Source organism: Neofelis nebulosa, chromosome 9 (assembly GCF_028018385.1).
Source record: "Neofelis nebulosa isolate mNeoNeb1 chromosome 9, mNeoNeb1.pri, whole genome shotgun sequence".
In the NCBI taxonomy this organism is placed as follows: domain Eukaryota; kingdom Metazoa; phylum Chordata; class Mammalia; order Carnivora; family Felidae; genus Neofelis; species Neofelis nebulosa.
The window spans coordinates 64,250,180-64,269,515 of NC_080790.1; the positions used below are offsets into that span (position 1 = coordinate 64,250,180).

The window sequence follows — 19,336 nt, forward strand, 5'->3', positions numbered from 1 at the left end:
ATTGCTGCATAAATACAACTATTTTATATTATTTTAATTTTGTTTGTTTGAGAGCAAGACAGGGAGAGTGCGACAGAGGAAGGGGGCAGAGGCAGAGAGGGAGAAAATACCAAGCAGGCTCCACGCTCAGCATGGAGCCTGACACAGGGGTGGATCCCACTACCCTAGGGTCATGACCTGAGCTGAAATCAAGAGTCAGACACTCAACCTCAACCTGTTGAGCCACTCAGGCACCCATGCATCTTAGATGTTTAAAGAAAAACTATGTAGCTTAAGCTGTCGGTCAAACTAAGGATAGTGTTACAAAGCAATTTTCTTCTGCTTTTCTCTATTGGTACCATTCAGCTATTAATGTGAATAGCAAAAACCTCTGGTAAGCTTAAGAATTAGTGTCCTTTTCAAATGTTTAAAAAACTTAACTGTCCAGTTTAGTGCCATTTTATTGTAAGCAGTAACTTGTAAAGAAATGTAGCAAATGATAAATACAAAGTAAAGTGCCAAAAATAGAGTTTTTTCTTTAGGTTTTATATTTGTATGTTTACACTTTCTTAGTCAATTTTGGATTATGCCTAACTAAGTAAGAACACCTAAATATAAATAATAACTTCTAAATATAAATTTTAAATGTGATTTTATAACTTTTCAAAAATGTGAGCTTTTCAAAAGTGATGACTTTCCTAAGTTTATTATTTATATGAATGTATATGTTATTTAAATGAGTGAAAACTGGGGCGCCTGGGTGGCTCAGTCGGTTAAGTGTCCGACTTCGGCTCAGGTCATGATCTCATGATCCGTGAGTTCGAGCCCCGCATCGGGCTCTGTGCTGACAGCTCAGAGCCTGGAGCCTGTTTCAGATTGTGTGTCTCCCTCTCTCTCTGCCCCTCCACTGTTCATGCTCTGTCTCTCTCTGTCTCAAAAATAAATAAACATTAAAAAAAATTTAAAAAAATAGATAAATGAGTGAAAACTACAGTTATTCCATATTGTCTAAATTGAGATACCCAACTTTACAATAAAGCAGAACATTTGAAATAGGCTTTTTTTAAGAAAAATTGATTTTAATGTTACTTGTTAACAGTTTATTACTTTTTTCCCCCTCCCTTAATATCTCTTCCATACACCAAACAATAAGATACTATTCTTATTGTGGATAGAAATACATTCTGTTAGTAAGGGTACAAGCTAAGGTGCCATTAACAAAGAGAACACCGAATTCTCAATTTTCACACAAGATAGAATTTTATTCATCTCTCATTTAACAGTTGAGAGGTAGGCAAGGTGGTCAGGAGGGAGTTCGTGGCTCTGTTTGGTCCATAAGGTCATCCAGGAACTCAAGTTTCTTTGTTTCTCAACCATCCACCCTGGGTGCATTTTTTGGTTTGTTTTTAAGTTTATTGATTGTGTGTGTGTGTGTGTGTGTGTGTGTGAGAGAGAGAGAGAGAGAGAGAATCCCAGGCGGGCTTTGTGCCATTAGCACAGAGCCCGACGTGGGGCTTGAACCCTTGAACCATGAGATCATGACCTGAGTCAAAATCAAGAGTCCGATGCTTAACCGACTGAGCCACCCAGGCGTCCCACCCTGGCTGCATTGTTAAGTACAGTAGTTATTAGCCATATGTGGCTATTGATATTTATATTTAAATTACATTAAAAATTCAGTTTTAATGTATTTTAAGTTCTTCATAGCTACATGTGGCTGTTGCCGCTGTTTTGGACAGTGCGGGTATAGACTACTTCCATCCTAGCAGAGGTTCTGTTGGTCAGAGCTGCTCTAAGAGCGTTGTTCTTGTCTGCATGGTCTTTGCTGGCTTATGTTGGCTTAAGTTCTGGTGTACAGGTAGGGAGAATGAGAGGAGTAGGGGGAGGGGAAGGTGTGCTTTTGTTACAAATGATTCAAGAGATGCACAAATCACTGCTTACAGTTCATTGGCCAGATTTAGTGATATGCTGACATCCAAGTGCAGCTGGAAGGACTGCTAGCTGTCGGATGTACCCTGCCAAAATTTGGTTTAGCAAATTTGTACCCAAGATGTTAATAATTTAGAATAAGGTTTCTTCCTGTCCCTTATACAAAGTAGACAGGCATCAGCATGGGTAAAATGCTTAATTTTAAATGACTATGCCGAGATTAACCTGCAATTGCAAACATTGTTTTGATACTTTATTTGAATTACTTCTTAAAGTTCAGCAGAATTAACGTTATGATCATTTTGAAAGCAAGGCCATATCTAATGTAGTTCCTCTGTCTCAAACTTTGTGGGAAGATAATTTTTTGTGTAATTGCATAAAGACCAGAACTTTTATTTCTATCTTATTTTATAGATGTTCAATAACTTTTAATATTTTGATGCTGAGCACCAGTGTGAAAAGTACTGGTTGATGATTTAGTTTTTCCTTTTCCCTCCCCACCCCTCTTGTTCTCTCTGTGTCTACATATTTATCATGATTGTAAACTACTTAGGGCTTATAATAAAGAGCAGCAGTCTTTTTTTTTTTTTTCCTCCACACCATTTTGTATCCCTGCTCTTAGTCTTTAAGATAGACACTGAAATGTTCATATTCACTGAAATGTTCATGTTCACAACTTCCATATTTCTAAATAATGTGCCTTATTCAATATAACTTGATTTATCAGTTTTGGAAATTATATACTGATTATTATAGTAGAAAAGGATTTGGCTCGCATACTACCTTTTCTCTCCCTTCCTCACTCTTCTTTTATTCCTCTGTTAGCTTTAATATTTCTCGAACTTCTTTCATGTCCCTTCAATTAAAGATGGTATCTCTTACTCTCAAATTAGCAATTACAAATTTTAGTGTCCCTAATCTTCCTTCCTCATATCTTTTCCCTCTATCTCTCAAGTTGTGTCCTCTCTTCCTTTTAAATTGCCGTGGTCAAATGTATTTACATTAGTTTCTATAACTATAATTAAGTCTCTTAGTTTTGTCTGTTGCTGGATTCTAAAAATCATAATTAGCAACTAAATTTTTAATGACTACATAAATGCTTTTCACTGAAAAACTAATGGTGAAGCAATTAGAGTTTTTGTCGTCGCTTTATTGTTTATAACTTCACTTAAAATTCTCTCATTCCTTTTTGGTTTCTTGCATTTTTAAAATTTTTTTCTTAATTTCATCTTGTATTTAAGTCATACTTTCTATTCTCCGTATTATACAAACTTTCCTTTTTTTGCCCACTGTCAACCCTCTGGAGCCTTCTTTTCTTCCTGTTCTAATCTGTTTTGTCACCCAGTGCTTTTCTAACCACTTTTCATTTTTATAATAGCTGTTGGAAATTTGTTTTGTTAATGTTTGTTCCTTCTTGTTCTTTTTGTTAACTGTTTATTTGTAACTTTTTAAAATTCCTTCGTTCTGTTTTGATTAGTAGAGAATATGAATGCATGTCTCAACGTCTTGAATCTGAAGTGTCAGCGTTTTTAGAGTCAGAGCCTTAGAGTCGTCTTGATGAAACATGTGACGAGGTCTCATGTTCTAAACTGTCCGGGGTAGGGGGTTGGGGAGATGTTTACAGATATATAACCATTATTTTCTTTTACTTACAAGTCATTAATATTTTAATGTAAATAGTTTTTTTCTGGAATAATTTTGCTTTCATTTATTTTCTAGGACCCTAGACTTTGCATAGTTTAGGATACATATTTCTTCTGTTGATAAAGACTGTTTTGTTTTACTTCTTATTCTATTTTTGAGGATCCAGATCTTCAGACTTAGTTCTATTTTTCATTACAAGCAGTGTTCCACAACTATTGCCCAGCATTTCTTGAAATTGACCTATTTTACCATTACATCTGGCTAGTGACTAGATGGCATATAGTGATGTTAAAAGAAATGTTTCCTAGGTGAGGAGGCTAATGTTAGTTCTGAACTCTAATGGGTCTCACCATCAGTCTGGGTGATAAGTTGTGCAATACTCTTAGGCTACTTTTTATCTTTACAAGAGAATAGTATTGTAAAAATGTCAAAAAATATCCACATGCCCAGTTCACTAGTAAATATACTGCTAAATTTGAACCTTTTTGGCAGTAGCTTATACTACTCAAGGGACCATATTTTTACAGAATGATGTATTTCAAAGGGTACTGGTTTCCGTTGTAGAAAATTCATGCATTTAGAGCAATTTAAAGCCAGAAACAATTGTGCTTGTGCTGTGGGTTTAAAATATTAGTCATCTTGAATGCATGTCCAGGTTAAATGTCAGAAGCTATATATTGCACAAAAAGAAAATTTATTGTTACCAGATTGGACTGTACCTGTGCTTATATAACCTTTTCCTTAGAGCATCAATTGAGTATATGAACTAATATCAGCCAGATTTTTGTACACTAACATTATTGATAATAAAGGAGAAGTTCATTGAAGAGAAAAACAAATAAAGGAAGCACAAAAGTCTCATACTGTATGAAACTACAGAAATGGATCAAAGAGTTTGACAGGAAGTTTAATGTGTACATAAGTAGAAGCTGACAGCAACATGCTGTGTGTGCCAAAGGTTCCAGTGATGGAAAACCGAAACATAGTGCTCACTGACCACAGCATGAGCCTTGACACACATTGTAAATAATCCAGAGATCTATGACTGCATTAAGCACCAGGCTGGTGTATTAACGGCAGTAAATCTATAGCTGCATAAAGGGCTGGCATGCAGAAATTCCTCGGATTAATTTTTGTAATGGATTAATAGGAATACAGCAAATATTTTCATTTTGAATTCTACCATCCTTTAACCTCCCCCTCCCCCCCAACTTTGCCCTCCCTAGCATGATCATTTTTTATTTCCTTCTACTCACCAGACTTGTATTTGTGGATACCTGTCTCAGTACCATCAAGTTAAAAGCTGAAGATGCTTCTGGTAGAAAGCATTTAATTACCCTCAAGTTGAAGGCAAAGGTATGTGCTTCATTAAACTGTTATGGTTAGGAAATACTTTGTGAAATGAACTCTGAATGTTTTCAATGTAAAGAGATGCTAGTTGCTTCCAAAAAAAAAATATATTTGGAAAGCTCCTAAAACTTACCCCTCAAGTTTCCAAAAGCATATACATAATTTCATGTCACTGTTCAGTGCAAATTGGATCAAAATATAGGCTTCATAATAAATATTACGGATAAGATTCAGCAGTCTCCATGTGCCATTTGTAATGCTGTACAAAGAAAAAATTTGAGTTTCCACTGTCCCAAGTAAAGTTTCACTGAAGTCTCTTGTCTTCAGCTCTGTGAATTACATTTGTAGTTCTTATTTCTGAACATCACTCGGACTCTGAAAACACGTCCACATGCATTGCTTTTTATTGCTTGCTTGTTTTGTCTGAAATTTTACTCCTGTATTTTAAGAATTTGCAAAGGTTATGCCTTCATTTGTAGACTCTTCACAGGTTGGTGATCTGTGATTACTTACTAACTTTATTGGCACAAAACATAGCTGTTTCATCTTTATTTTTTAGTTCTAGATTTTGAATTTTGAAAAATAAGTAGAATAAGCAAGTTCAGCATATTAATCATTTACTTGGTAATCACTAGGGAAACATTAGAATTTGGGAAAACTAGGACATTTAACTTTTTTTGTTTCTAGGAATCATCAATCAACTCTATTTCAGAAGATTGTAGTGATGAAAAGATCAATTGTGTTTCTCCTTTTTAAAAATGTGTCTGGCATTTAAGCTTTCCATGAGAGAAAATATATAAAGCTGTACTGGGTGACACAGAAAAGTTGGTATCTTATAATGCCTCTTTATCAGACAAGTTGAGAAATGACTTTCTCTTTTTCCTCACAGAATATTCAGGTATAATTTTAAGATTCATGACTGTTTAGTGTTGAAAAAATTAGTGGGATAGAAATCATCTTTGTAAAAGAAGATATTATGGATAGTTTTGTTAAGGTGAAAAAATTTTTATTTTCTTTTTAAAGGTGTGCTTGCTTGCTTTTTCTTTCTTTCTTTGTTTCTTTGTTTCTTTCTTTCTTTTTTTTTTTTTTTTTTTTTTTTTTTTTAGATCAGGGAGAAATCTTATTTTATTTTACCACTAAGGGTCACATACCACTAGTGGCAAGGGTTCTGTCATTTACTTCAAAGTTTTATTTGTTTATACTTTGTACTTGATAAAAGTTCCTTTGCCACTGTGAAGACCAAAATGAAAAATTTTAAATGCATCTCATCCTTATTCTGGGTGCTGGTGGGGTAATGTTTTTTTAATAGCCTGATTTTTATAAAAAAATGATTTTTTTTTTACTAAGGAGACGATGCTTTACATCAGCTCTGCCTGTAGCTACAAGATTTTGTTATTAACTCTAATTAATGACATTGTTAGTAGTATTGAGAGTGAGGATGTAGCCACTAGTATGTTCCATCCTGTTTGCTTTTTATTACATCTTTTTTGGGTAGACAAGGTGACACTTAATATAATTTCTGTGAAGAATGTTTTCAAGTGTCCATATTTACAGCATCAATAGCTGTGAAGCATTGTTATGGATGTCCTGTCAAGAGAGACTAGAAAGCTTTTTTTAAATTAAGGAAGGAATTAAGAAAAAAACTATATCAAAAAAAACCCAAAAAAAACCAGGGTGGAAATGAATGAATCTTATGTTGGTATGATTTTATTACAGTCCTTAATTGTCCATTTAGTTCAGTTTTCATAGACCAAAGATGTATTTTAGATGTGGTAATTTCTTCTTCTTCTTCTTCTTCTTCTTCTTCTTCTTCTTCTTCTTCTTCTTCTTCTTTTTTAGGAGTATTTGGGACTTTCAGATAACTGAAGCTATATGTTAAGAGTATATAAGGCAAATATCATAGCTCAAACTAAATTTTAAAGAGTCAAGCTGATTAAAAAAAAAGTAAACCATAAAGCACGCTTATCTTTGCAAATATACAAACCTTTATTTCTTGTATCTGATATTTTTTGATATATAGTAAAAGAACACATTTATTTTTTTGCTTAAATACATATTCTCCCAATTCTGCCATTCCCCCTCACTGTCTCCAACCCTCAAAGAAAATATTAATTTTAAATAATCACTCTATTAAGTAAGTACATAAATCAAAAAAGGGAAACAGTTGAATTTTGTCACTTTTCTAGGTGTATTTCTACGCAGTATTTACAATACCTGGTGGACCAGAGCTTCCTTGGCTTTGGCCAAGGGCAGAACTACTTGAAAACCAAATCACATGTTTCAGAGGCTGGGCACTCTGTCTCTGATGGCTGTTTCTGTAATTTGCTACAGTTTGTATGTATTTACTTGGCGGTAACCTTGCTGCTTAGATGGTCCAATCACAGAACACTTGGGTTAAAATTTTCCTTAGAACAATATGCTACAGAGTCTAAAAAATACCATATATGATAAAAATATTTACTTAATATGCTATGATAATTCTTTTATAGTTACTGATTTGATTGAATTGTTTCAAGTGAGATTTTAAAAACTGTTAATAAAAATGATTGACCACTTATTTTTTAATTAATGCCCCTTTATGTGGAGCTTTTGTTGTCATTTAGACTGCTAAAGTAAAACTTGGCAATTAGTCTCTGGTTTTATATATACCTATCTATACAGCTTCCTATCAAAAACTATCTGAATTTTGATAAAGCTGTTTCACAATATTGCATTAGTCATCTGTGTTGTAGTTAGTGCTACCACACAAATGATTCTGAAATATCTAGGATCCTACTTCATAATTCATGTTAAGTCTTCCAGAAGTATATCAGTTTGCTTTTTAGGTTCTATATATAATTATGTATAGTTTCTTATATAAACAAAATCGATGTTGAGCATGAATATAACATACAGTATATTTGCATTTAACTTCTACAATAAAGTCACCTACAGATAGATCAATCTAATTTATTATACTTGTATGTCTGCATAATTATACATAAAAATATATTTGAAAGATGTTCTTATCTCAAATTCTAAAATTCTGTGGAGACTCATTTATGGATATGGGATCATATCAAATTTATTCTAACTCTTTTTTAACTATCTGTAGGTCTCTTTCTGTATCTGTCTGTATATACTTATTTACTGAGTCCTATTTGGATTAGGATCATATTTTCTTTTAAAATAATGTTGCTGTATGTACTAAATGACTTCCACATTAACAGCTATTTTCCTTTGTTCATCTACTCTCAATACAGTAAACATTTCATTAACTTTGTACTCTTCCCTAGATTGATGATTTAAGTTAAAGAGTTGATATTGTTCATTGTCGGGATGAGTAGGAGATAAAAAGCAGCGATTTAAATTGAACTAGATACTCCATTTTTGACCCATGGAGGTTTCAAGTGTGCATTATTATTTTTACAGAATCTTAACATGCTAGAGGGAAGAGATGTTATAAGACTTTTAGTTGCGTCTCATCAATTTTACATATCAAACAGCCAGGGAGGTTAAATGACTTGTCCAAGATCATACAAGTTAGCAGAACTAGAAATCAGAAAGTTAAGGTCTCTGCCTGCACTTACTTTGAGATAATCACAGGACTTGTAAAAATGGCATACAGATCGTTTTTGTAGTGATTATAACAGTTATAATCTGAAGTACTTAGAATCTGATATTTAGAATTGTACTAGAGCTCCCTCAGTCTCAGCCTGACCTTCCTCTTTTTTCCTTTTCTCCAAATTAAATCATTATTATATTTTTATATGATTTCCTGTATACTTTCCTTTGTGTTACCAGTTCTGTGTAGTCAGGTACCATCAGAATTTGTTGATAATCTTCTTTTTAGCAAACCACATATTATAACTAAATGTTAATTCTTTTCAAAACATTGACTTTGGATGGGCTGGCGTGTGCTAAATACTGTAGTGCTAATTCTTGGAACCCATTTGCTTATTCAGCGAAGTAGTGAAAAAAGTGGAAGTCTAAAACTTCTTTTAAACATTTTCTCAAATGAGAGACAGAGGTTTTCCCCAAACTCATTTTCTCTTAGTAAGTTTTGCTTTTTAATGAAAAAAGAAATGAGTATTTTATAATTACATGTGACTTTCAAGAATCCAGAATTGGATTTTACAGAAATCATGTAGTACAATTCTATAATAATGAAACTGATTTTAGGAAAAATTGCCTTTGTCTTTCTTAACTTGGACATCTGATTTGTCCTTAATGACTGTCACTTTTTGTGTGAAGGTATTGAATTAATTTTCTCTTTATCAACCATGAAAAGGTTTTTCTTAAAGCTATTACTTCTATTTTTCCTTAATAACCAGAAAGCATTTCATTGCTTCTTTTTATTTATGTTCTTGCTAAGAGTAATTGCTTTGTTGTGGAAAATACTTCTCTTAATTGATAGCTTATATTTTTTGTACATTTCATGATTCTTTTAACAGAGCATTTTTAAATAGTAACTGAGACTGAGATTAAATTTTAGGTTGAAAGGATATTAAATACGAATCAGTTTTAAAGATGAAAAATCTCTTGTTTTAAAGAGAAAGCAACTGAGATCCTGTGTGGTTCTCCCCTCAGCTTACATTAACAGGTGACCTGACACTGAATTAATTCATTATTCTTTACTCAAAACCCAGTGCTTTGGCATCCCAGTCACCAAACTTTGTACCTCCTGAGCATAACTTGACTATTAATTAGCTCTTGACATTTTCTATAAGAATAGAATCAAAATATTTGTATATAATGCGTTTGAATTTATAATAAAACTTTTCCTATTCAGTTTTTCTAAGATACTTCGTGTGAAATTACCACACAGAAGCAAAAATCACCTGATTTTATGCTTTTTTGTAGTACCCTGCAGAATCACCAGATTGTTTTGTGGATTTTCCTGTTCCCTTTTCTGTTTCTTGGACACCACAGGTAAGTTGTTAAATTTATTTTAAGTAGCTAAAAAGCATAAGTGGCCTTTATAGGTTATAGAGTGTGTTTTTTTTCTTTTTAGTTTTTTTCCTAAGCATTTATTTATAAACAGAACTTTTAGAGTGCTTTTTTCCATATTTTCTAGTGGTTAATATCTACTTTCTCCCTCACCTCACATGTAAACACACCATCCAGTATTGAGATGTTTATGCCTCATAGTAGATAAATATGAAGGTCTAATGACAGAAATTTTCCTTTAAATTTAAATCATAAAGAACTCTGTAAAGCCGTGAGCAGTAAGTGGAAAGTTGAGTGGATTTTTCAGATTGCTAAAAGTGTTAATATTGATGGCATAATATCAGAGAATCATTTTTCATAGGAGAATGAGTTATGACTGAAAATACAAATCATTTCTACTCAGTTTTTATTGTTATAAAGGAGTTCCCATAATTCATCCCTGAACTTAGATTATATTTTTGTGTGGGCTTTGGAACATTCATACTTCATGTACAGAATGTAGGAAATTCTTGCTCCTGCTTGTGTCAATTTAATTTCTTAAAAAGTTGGTGATAATTTAACAAGAGGATGAAATTAGAAGTGCAGTGTAAACAGCAACATTATGTAGATACAAGGTGGTATGGATACTAGTCACACCATCGTCACCATGACGTGTGTGTGATTTTTAAAGATCTGACAGAGTGGTGGTTAGACTCCAGGAACAATCTAATGATGACAGGCAGGGTCCTTCTTTCACCAAGTAAATTGTGGCAGTTGATAGCAAAATGGAGAGAGCATTTCTATTCTTATGCAAAGAGGGGGAAAACACATTCCTGTGGACATTTTACAGATACTCTCCAGGCTGCCCATATTTGTGTTAGGAAATTTTGATAGGGCCAAGTAAAAATTTATGCTTAATGTTTTCAATAAAAACAGAGTCAAGTGATTGTATATGTAGTTAGTTTTTTAAAAAACCTAATAGGATTTAAATAGTGTTGTATAAGTTCAAATATCCTTTTAATCACACACATGTTAAAAATTATTTTTCTAATTTTTTTTCCTTAAAAACAAAAGTCTCCCTCCTTTCGATGGAAATTGAGAAAACACAGCAAAATAAAGGAGAGGAAATACCCTGTAATTTGCTTTTGGTATTCTGATATATGTTATAAATATCTAAGAAATGCTGTGTTGATTTTTTTTTTTTTTTTTTAAAGAAACTTTTCGTCTTTTCCAAATGTACATTTTCTATTTGGCCTTCCTCTTTTTAAAATATGTATTTTCCTTTTTTTTAAATATACATGTCCTATTGGCTCTGTAAATTTTGTTATGTGTGAGATTATGAGATAACACTGTGCTTGTATTATTCTTTCCAGATCTGCTATCTCTAGATTATATTTTAATATATATCAAAATCCCAAGACTATACTTTTGATGAGTTTCTAGTGTTTTTGAATGTAGATAACTCAGGTTTTTCCCATACTTAAATCTGTGAAAAAGTTTGCATCTCCACAAAAAGAGTGTTAGCACTTACCTTATTCTGTCATTTAGCAAAATTTGTGATTTCAATACACTGGGAAGTCTCTGAGGGTAATTTCTTTCAAAGTTTCTATTGCTCCTTAACACCAGCTCGATGCCTTGCACATTTAAGCATGGGATGAATTTTAGATTTAATTAGGTCATACAGCAAGTTTTCTGTTTTGTACTAGCTCTAAAAAGACAGAACTAATTAGTAACTGAAATGTCCTATTTATTTTTTAATTAAAGAAGATACTAAAATTCTTGGTAAAGCACAGATGAAAATTTGGCTACCTTCCTTTTTATCCACAGACTCTGATTTGACAGATGTTAACTTTTTGTCATGTTTGTTTCACTTACATCTTTTATTTCTGTCTCTCTCTTAGGAATAAAATGTTCTAGGAACAAGTAAGACTTTATTTCCCTCTTTTTCCTTTTTCTTTTCTTCTCTCCCTTTCTAGAGGTAACCGCCTTCCTGAAATTGATACATGGTCTATCCATGCATATTTTTTTGCCACATTTGCTCATGCCATATTCTGTAATACAGGCTGGCTGAAGTTTTTAAACAGCATTGTTTCTGAGATCTACCCATGGTCTTTGTATGTTTAGTACATTTACTTTAAATGCTAAATATAGTTCCATTATATGAATCCACCAGTTAACTTATTCGTTGCCATACTGATAGGGTTGTTCACAGTTTCTTAGGTAGTGCTCTAGTGAACATCCTTATGTTTCCTTGTACACATGGGAGACTTTTAGGGTGGCTTATGCCTAGAAGTGAAAATGTTGGATTGAAAGGAATGTGCCTCTTTGAGATTACTAACTGTTGCCAGATTGCCTTCCCAAATTGGTTGTCTCAGTTTACACTCGTACCCAGGATTGCATAGTAATACCCACTTTTCCAAATCCTTTCCAAGTCTTAGTCCGACTGTAGTCTGACCTTAATTTTTAACAAGAATTGATAATCATCATTATGGTACTTAAAATCTTTGTATATTTAAAATTTTTTCTTTTATTGTAAGTGTCCCTTTTTTATTTGGATACCAGTTGTTGGTTACATGGAATGTATCTTCTTTCTGTGGCATACTTTTTAACTTTGTGTATGATCTTTTCTGTCAGTCAGAAGTTTAACTTTCAGTGTGGTCCCATGTATCATCTCTTTCTTGTGATTTCTGCTTTTTGTGTCTTGAACGAGAAAATCTTTCATATCTTGTTCTGAAAAGATAGTTTCCTAATATTCTAAAAGTTATATGTTTTTTTCACATTTAATTAGGAGCTGGGACTCTTATTTACACTTGGCTATTTAGTATATGCTCATAAAATTTGGATTTGTCTTCATTGTGTAAGTCTAGGGGTGATTTCAGTTTTTCTTTTACATTTGCCATTAAAATTGAGAAAATTTTCAAAGTACATTATTTACCTGTTTTAGCATCGAGCATAGCAATACATCATAAGCATTTTGGTGATTCTACCAGTGGTATGAACTCTTGAGTCTTTTAGACATGATAAGAGTATTGGCAAGGTTTATTTTAAGCGTAAGAAGCAGTATCAGACCACTTTGTATGGTCTTTTTCCATTGCCTTTTTGGAAACAATTTTGCTTGTGGGAGTTATTTTCTCTTAACAATCTTTAAACAGTTGTAGTTCTTAAGCAAAATAAACGTGGTCTAACAGCAAACTTCTATTTACGAGATTGTGAATAGGTCCCAGATCATTGATTTAAAAAATCCTTGTCCGTTTTTGTACATTTCCTCTTTGGATTCAGTGTTTCTGGACTTTAAACTTGGAAGATCTTTATTTTCCTTTCTTTTTGTGAAATAATAGGCATGGCTTTGTGGCATCCATATTAAAAATGGGTAATTTTCCTTATGGTCCCTGTCTTCCTGCTGGGTTGATAATGTTTTGATGTATTTTTCTTTTGCTCTGATGAGAGGTCTGCTGCTGCTGCTCTGACATATTCATTTGGATGAATAATTATAACTTGCACAATGTCAAGCTGAAGATGGTAGGGTTTTGTGCGTCATGACAAGCCTAGTAGCCAGTGCAGGTGTCTCACAGCATGATCAGCAACAGCCAGTGTATTCTGGCTCAGAGGAGACATTGAGAGTAGTAAGAAATCAGCACCAAGGGCAAGGCTGCTGCTACTACTGCTGCCGTGATCTGTGCCAAAGAAACACAAAGTGCTTCTCAAAGACAAGTGACTGCATACGTCTTTTCAGCAATTTACTTTGTTTACCCAATAAATTTTCTTTTACAGATTTTAGCGTATAATGTGAGAATATCTCATGATTTATATCTTAGTCTACTTTCCAGCATCACAGATGCTCCAAAATGTATCTTTAACAATCTGCTACCTTTGGGACTTTTACTTCCAGGTTGTATTTGCAAATTTTGTTGACTAATGAGACCATAGAATGCTGTAATGTAAGATTTTAAGTGCACTGAAATTGGTATCTAAAAGAACAGAATTCGGGGCGCCTGGGTGGCGCAGTCGGTTAAGCGTCCGACTTCAGCCAGGTCACGATCTCGCGGTCCGTGAGTTCGAGCCCCGCGTCAGGCTCTGGGCTGATGGCTTGGAGCCTGGAGCCTGTTTCCGATTCTGTGTCTCCCTCTCTCTCTGCCCCTCCCCCGTTCATGCTCTGTCTCTCTCTGTCCCAAAAATAAATAAAAAACGTTGAAAAAAAAAAAATTTAAAAGAACAGAATTCATTCTCTCCAGGTCACTGATCAACCCCAAATAGGTGTTAGAATTGCAGTTCTACCTATAACTGTGCCATTAAGTGCAGGTTTGGTGATGTATCCTTGCCATTGCAGTTGGAATTTTCAGATTTGGTATGATACAGTAAGTAGCGGTCTTTATGTTTTTTATCATGGAAGTCTCATATACTTAGAGTAATGCCGTGAATGCAAGAATAGCAAAACTAATGATGAAACCTCTGGCTGATAAGCTGATGGTGAATGAAGAACTCATAATTAAAGGAAACAGTCCTATTACATAGCAGGGAGCATGATCCATTAGTTAGAGCAGCCGACTAGCAGTTGGGAATCGTTGGTTTTGTTTACAGTTCAGCCATTGACTTAATTGTATAATTTCAAACAAGTCATGTGACTGCCCCTTGCCTCAGTTTATGTGTGTATGTAGATAATGAACTTTTTCTTTTTCACAGAGATATTGAGAAAAATAAATTTGATTTAAAGTAAACAATGTCTGGGGAAAAACCCTCCATACCCCATCTAAGGATCCTGTGCAACTACTCCTTTTTTGCCCTCCTAGATTATCTTTCTTTCCATTTTTTTCTTTGCTCTCTTTATTGGAGAACACCAAGTACTGGATTCTTGTTCCCTCTTAAATTGATTAATTAAATGTGCTTTTGCCAAGGCAGTTTTGTTGCCATAGTGGTATGCTTAAAAAGACATCAAAAGGACCAAAACAAAGAAACTTAACTCAATGTTGAGATCATGTGATATGGTAAAAGTATCAATGTGATATTGGCCTCAGTAATCTATTAGCCATCTTTCATTTTTTTTCTTTTTTAATAACTGTTGTTGTTGATTTATTTTGAGACAGAGTGAGAGAAAGAGAGCATGAGCAAGTGAGGGGCAGAGATGGGTAGGGGGGAGAGAGAATCCCGAGGAGGCTCCATGCTCAGTGCAGAGCCTAACACAGGGCTTGATCTCATGACCCAGATCATAACTTGGCCTGAAATCAAGAGTTGGATGCTTAACTGACTGAGCCACCCAGGTGCCCAGTAACTTATTTTAAAAGGACCCTGCATTAATTTTAAAAAAGAGAGAGAAAATACAAATAAGCAAGCTTAAGAAAATATAAAATCACCTGTAATGCCTTCATTTAGAATGGGGTTCTCACCGGATAATAGCTTTGAAACTATGCTTGTCACTTGACAAAATATTTTAGTTTTTAAAACATCACTGATAATGCTGTGCATTTATCCTAGGAACTCCTTAGAATCATTTAGTTTTTAGTTAGGTTTATGTTTATCCATCAAATTAAGAACTGTCATGTCCATAATCTAGGAACTGGTTATGCTTACATTTATTTAGGTCCCTCACTTAAGGGACAGTGGTTTCTTAACCCATACTTTGCATATTTTTGTTGAATTGACACCTAAGCATTTAAAAAAATGTGTTGCTGCTGTGAACACTTGTTTAAGAAATCATATTTTCTAGGGGCACCTGGGTGTCTCAGTTGGTTAAGCATCCGGCTCTTGGTTTTGGCTCAGGTCATGATCTCATGGTTCATGGGTTGGAGCCCCATGTCAGGTTCTGCACTGACAGCTCAGAGCCTGCTTGGAATTCTCTCTCTCCCCCTCACTCCCTGCCTCTCTCTCTCTCTCTCTCTCTCTTTTTCAAAATAAATAAACTTAAAAAAAATAATATTTCCTAGTTTACCATGACAGTATGGGCAAGCTATTTGTTTTTAAGTTTTTACTTTTTACTACAGTTACATAAGAACATAGTTTAAAGAGTTAGGTTACAGGGTTTTTGTTGATGTTGTTTGCTTTTTAGACCAAATAGTACTTCCTAGCCACCTTCCCACCTTTTTCTCCTTCTGCAGAGTCAGTGACTTTTAATTTTTAGCTGATCCTTTTGGTCTTACAATATTGTTTGTATTATTACGTGCTCTTGTAATTATGCTGCATTTTGTTTTTGTGTTAGTCCTTATCTGTTAACTTTCCACTATAGATGAGGTTGCTGTTTCTTCTCCCACTCCACACACATGCATACTTCGTATCTTCCTGTTTTCCCCAAATAGCTATCTTTTATTTATTTACTTTTTTTTTTAAATGGAATGTTTCACGAATTTGTGTGTCCTCCTTATACAGGGGCCATGCTAATCTTCTCTGTATTATTCCAATGTTAGTAGATGTGCTGCTGAGGTGAGCGTCCAAATAGTTATCTTTTAATTTTGATTATATTAATATTCAGGGTTTATATTATTATGAACACGTATGTATATTATGCAGAGATGAGCCTTGTAGTTAACCCTCATTTTTCCTTTGTCACCCTGGCTGTTGCTATTCCTAGAGTTAACAGTTACCTTACTTTGTCACTTCGGTAGTTTTCTCTGTACTTAACACTCATTCAGCCCCCAATTTCCATCACTTGTCTACATCTCCTCTTAGCCATCTATATTAGGTTTTCTGTTAGCTTTATTTTCTGGGAAATTTCATCAACTTTACCTCCTAACCTTCCTGTTGAGGTGTTTTGTTTGTTTGTTTTTTTTCTTTTTACTTCTGTCATGTTCATCTCTAAGAGTTCACTTCATAGGTATATATTTTCCCCAGAGATAGTAATATTTTTCTTTTTTTTTTCCCTCCGCCTCTGAGTCGTTTCTATTTCCTTGAGTTGCTTTTTGGTCTAGGCTTATAATCTTTGTTTATCTGCTTGTGATGAAACGTCAGCTATAAAAAGCTCTTTGGAAGCTTTGAGTGCGTATGTGGGGCCTGTCAACTGTGAACCTTAGTGTAGAGTCATCTGAGTAGATCGTGTGATGAGGAATGCCAAATGTCAGTACCTTTTAGGGCTTTTTTTTTTTTTTTTTTTTAAATTTTTTTTTTCAACGTTTTTTATTTATTTTTGGGACAGAGAGAGACAGAGCATGAACGGGGGAGGGGCAGAGAGAGAGGGAGACACAGAATCGGAAACAGGCTCCAGGCTCCGAGCCATCAGCCCAGAGCCTGACGCAGGGCTCGAACTCACGGACCGTGAGATCGTGACCTGGCTGAAGTCGGACGCTTAACCGACTGCGCCACCCAGGCGCCCTCCTTTTAGGGCTTTTTGAATGATTGATTGGTTGGTTAGATTTCTTGGAGAAGACTCTTCCAACCTTCTGCCTGGTAGTCTCTGAGCAAGCAGAAAACATTCCTGTGAGGTATTAAGTTGACCTAGGCTGGTGGACAGGACACCACAGCCTGAATTGGTAAGCAGTTAACCTTATGGCATCTTCTGCTGATAAGGCAGAACATCATATAGCTGTTAAAGAGACATGCTTACAGGGTAAACTTCTATTACCATAGAGCAGATAAATATTGAGGGTGGATTTGGAGCTAAGAGGCAAAAAATGATATCCAAGTTATCACTTGGTATTTTCAGACTTTTTAATTTGGCCATTCTTGGTTGTGTCTAGTAGTCATTTTTTTTCCCCTTTTTTTCCTTCCGTTTTGTTTATTGTTGATGTATTTAAATCTGTTTTCTTTAATGATTTTCTATCCACTAGCCTTGTTAAAGTCTTATCTCATAATTTGTCAATAAATTCATTGGATTTACTGTGAACATAATCATATCATTTGTAACAACAGTTTTATTTCCTCCATTCCGGTCTTTACACCTCCCCCCCCCCCCCCTTTACTGCTCTGGCTAAGCTCTCCAATACAATGTGAACTATAAATAGTAAACACAAGCGTTCTTGTATTGCTCTAGATCTCAAAGGAAAAACTTCTGAGTTTTTAATATTAGGCAGATTTTTGTCTATGTATTTCTTGTACTGAAATCCTTTAACAATAATTAATGGAATTTATTTGTATTTCCAGTTTGCTAAGAGTTTTGTTATGACTGGGAAGTTGAAATTATTAAATGTATTACAAATTGTTTTTCTCCTTTAATGTTAATGTGGTGAATTATTGGATTTCCTAATATTAAACCAGTCCTGTGTTCTTGAAATAGACCCTGTTAGGTCATGGTGTATAACTGTTTATGTATTGATCACACACCTATGATCTTCGATGTATATTGTATATCGCCAGATTTCATTTCTTATATTTTTAGGAATTTGCATCTGTGAGCAATCACTTTGTTTTTTCTGCTTCCAAAATTTTGTTTTTGTTGCCTGTCTAGTTCTCCCTGTTTTTTTGTGAGATTGTGTCATGAAGAAAAAACAGCGATAACATAGTTTTAGTGCATTTTGGGGAGGGACTGAAATTAGATGTGTGTATTTAATACACCTTCCTTATCTAGTAGCTTTTACCACCCCTTTTTTTTTTATAGAATATTAAATATTAGATGTGTAGTTACTACTTTATTTGAATTCTGATGTATAAACTAGTTGTGAACATGGGATGTTAAAATTCATTCTTTGCTTTTGCCAGTGGGCTGCTAGTTAAAGAGAAATACTGAAATTTCTGAATAAGTGTGCTGAATACGAATGGAGTCCCACATTTCCAACTACAGGCAAGTGACAAAAGAAATAAATCCTCTTATTTTCCCTCCCACTCGTGTTATACGGAGGGGATTAGTGTGGAAAGTTCAGGGTTCTTTGGACTTTCATAGAACTTAGGAAGATAAGTAAGAGGAACTAACTTATCAAAGGTCTACTAGGGAAGTTCTATCTTATTTTTGGTGCTTTATTAGATGAAATTGTATAGCTGTCATGGTCAAGTCTTTCTTTATAGTTAACCTTGAAAAAGGACATAAACAGAAAAGCAAGAAGCAACATTTTTCAGTAGGGAACAATTTAAATGTCGCATACATTTATTTCCACTAGTAATATGTGGAGCACTGAGTCGGATCCGGACATTGTTGTGGTGAATTAGACAGGTTCTAATACCTAGGGTAGGCTTTCAGGATTAACTTTCAGTCTGATAAGGAGAGAGGTATTTAAAAAGATGATTTTAGTAAAATATGTTGAGTGTCATGATGAGCTGTTGTGATAAGGTGGAGAAGAAGCACATAATCTAACCTGATGTGACTAAGCACGTTTTCTGGATAGGATGTTACTTGAGCTCAGTGTGTCTTGAGGCATGAGAAGTTCGGTTTGGGAAGGGAGATGATACTTCAGGAGACAACTGCATTAGCCAAAGACAAAGGCATGAAATTAGGAGATAGTACATGAATTGCACAGCTTTTGGTGTTCTGTGGGCAGTCTGAGAACACTGGAGCTTTTGCTAGATTGAGGCAGCATCTAGTGTACTCGCACACCTTGTTTTACTGTGTTTTGCTTTATTGCACTTCACAGATATTTTCTTTTGTGCTTTTGTTTTTTACAAATTGAAGGTT

At 34.5% G+C, this 19,336-nt stretch overlaps 1 protein-coding gene and 1 non-coding gene across 6 annotated transcripts in view; one reads left to right on the forward strand and one right to left on the reverse strand.

The window, feature by feature from the left end:
- FANCL (FA complementation group L) overlaps positions 1–19,336 on the forward strand; it is an 83,400-nt gene that overhangs the window by 30,789 nt on the left and 33,275 nt on the right. For all 5 annotated transcript variants that reach the window (XM_058684032.1, XM_058684035.1, XM_058684034.1 and 2 more), the window contains 2 exons: positions 4,812–4,908; positions 9,745–9,813. In XM_058684032.1, coding sequence (XP_058540015.1) covers positions 4,812–4,908; positions 9,745–9,813 — 166 coding nt within the window. The remainder of the gene's footprint in view (positions 1–4,811; positions 4,909–9,744; positions 9,814–19,336) is intronic.
- On the reverse strand, positions 16,123–16,229 carry LOC131486387 (U6 spliceosomal RNA). Its single transcript, XR_009249301.1, has one exon. It is a non-coding gene; the product is annotated as a U6 spliceosomal RNA (small nuclear RNA).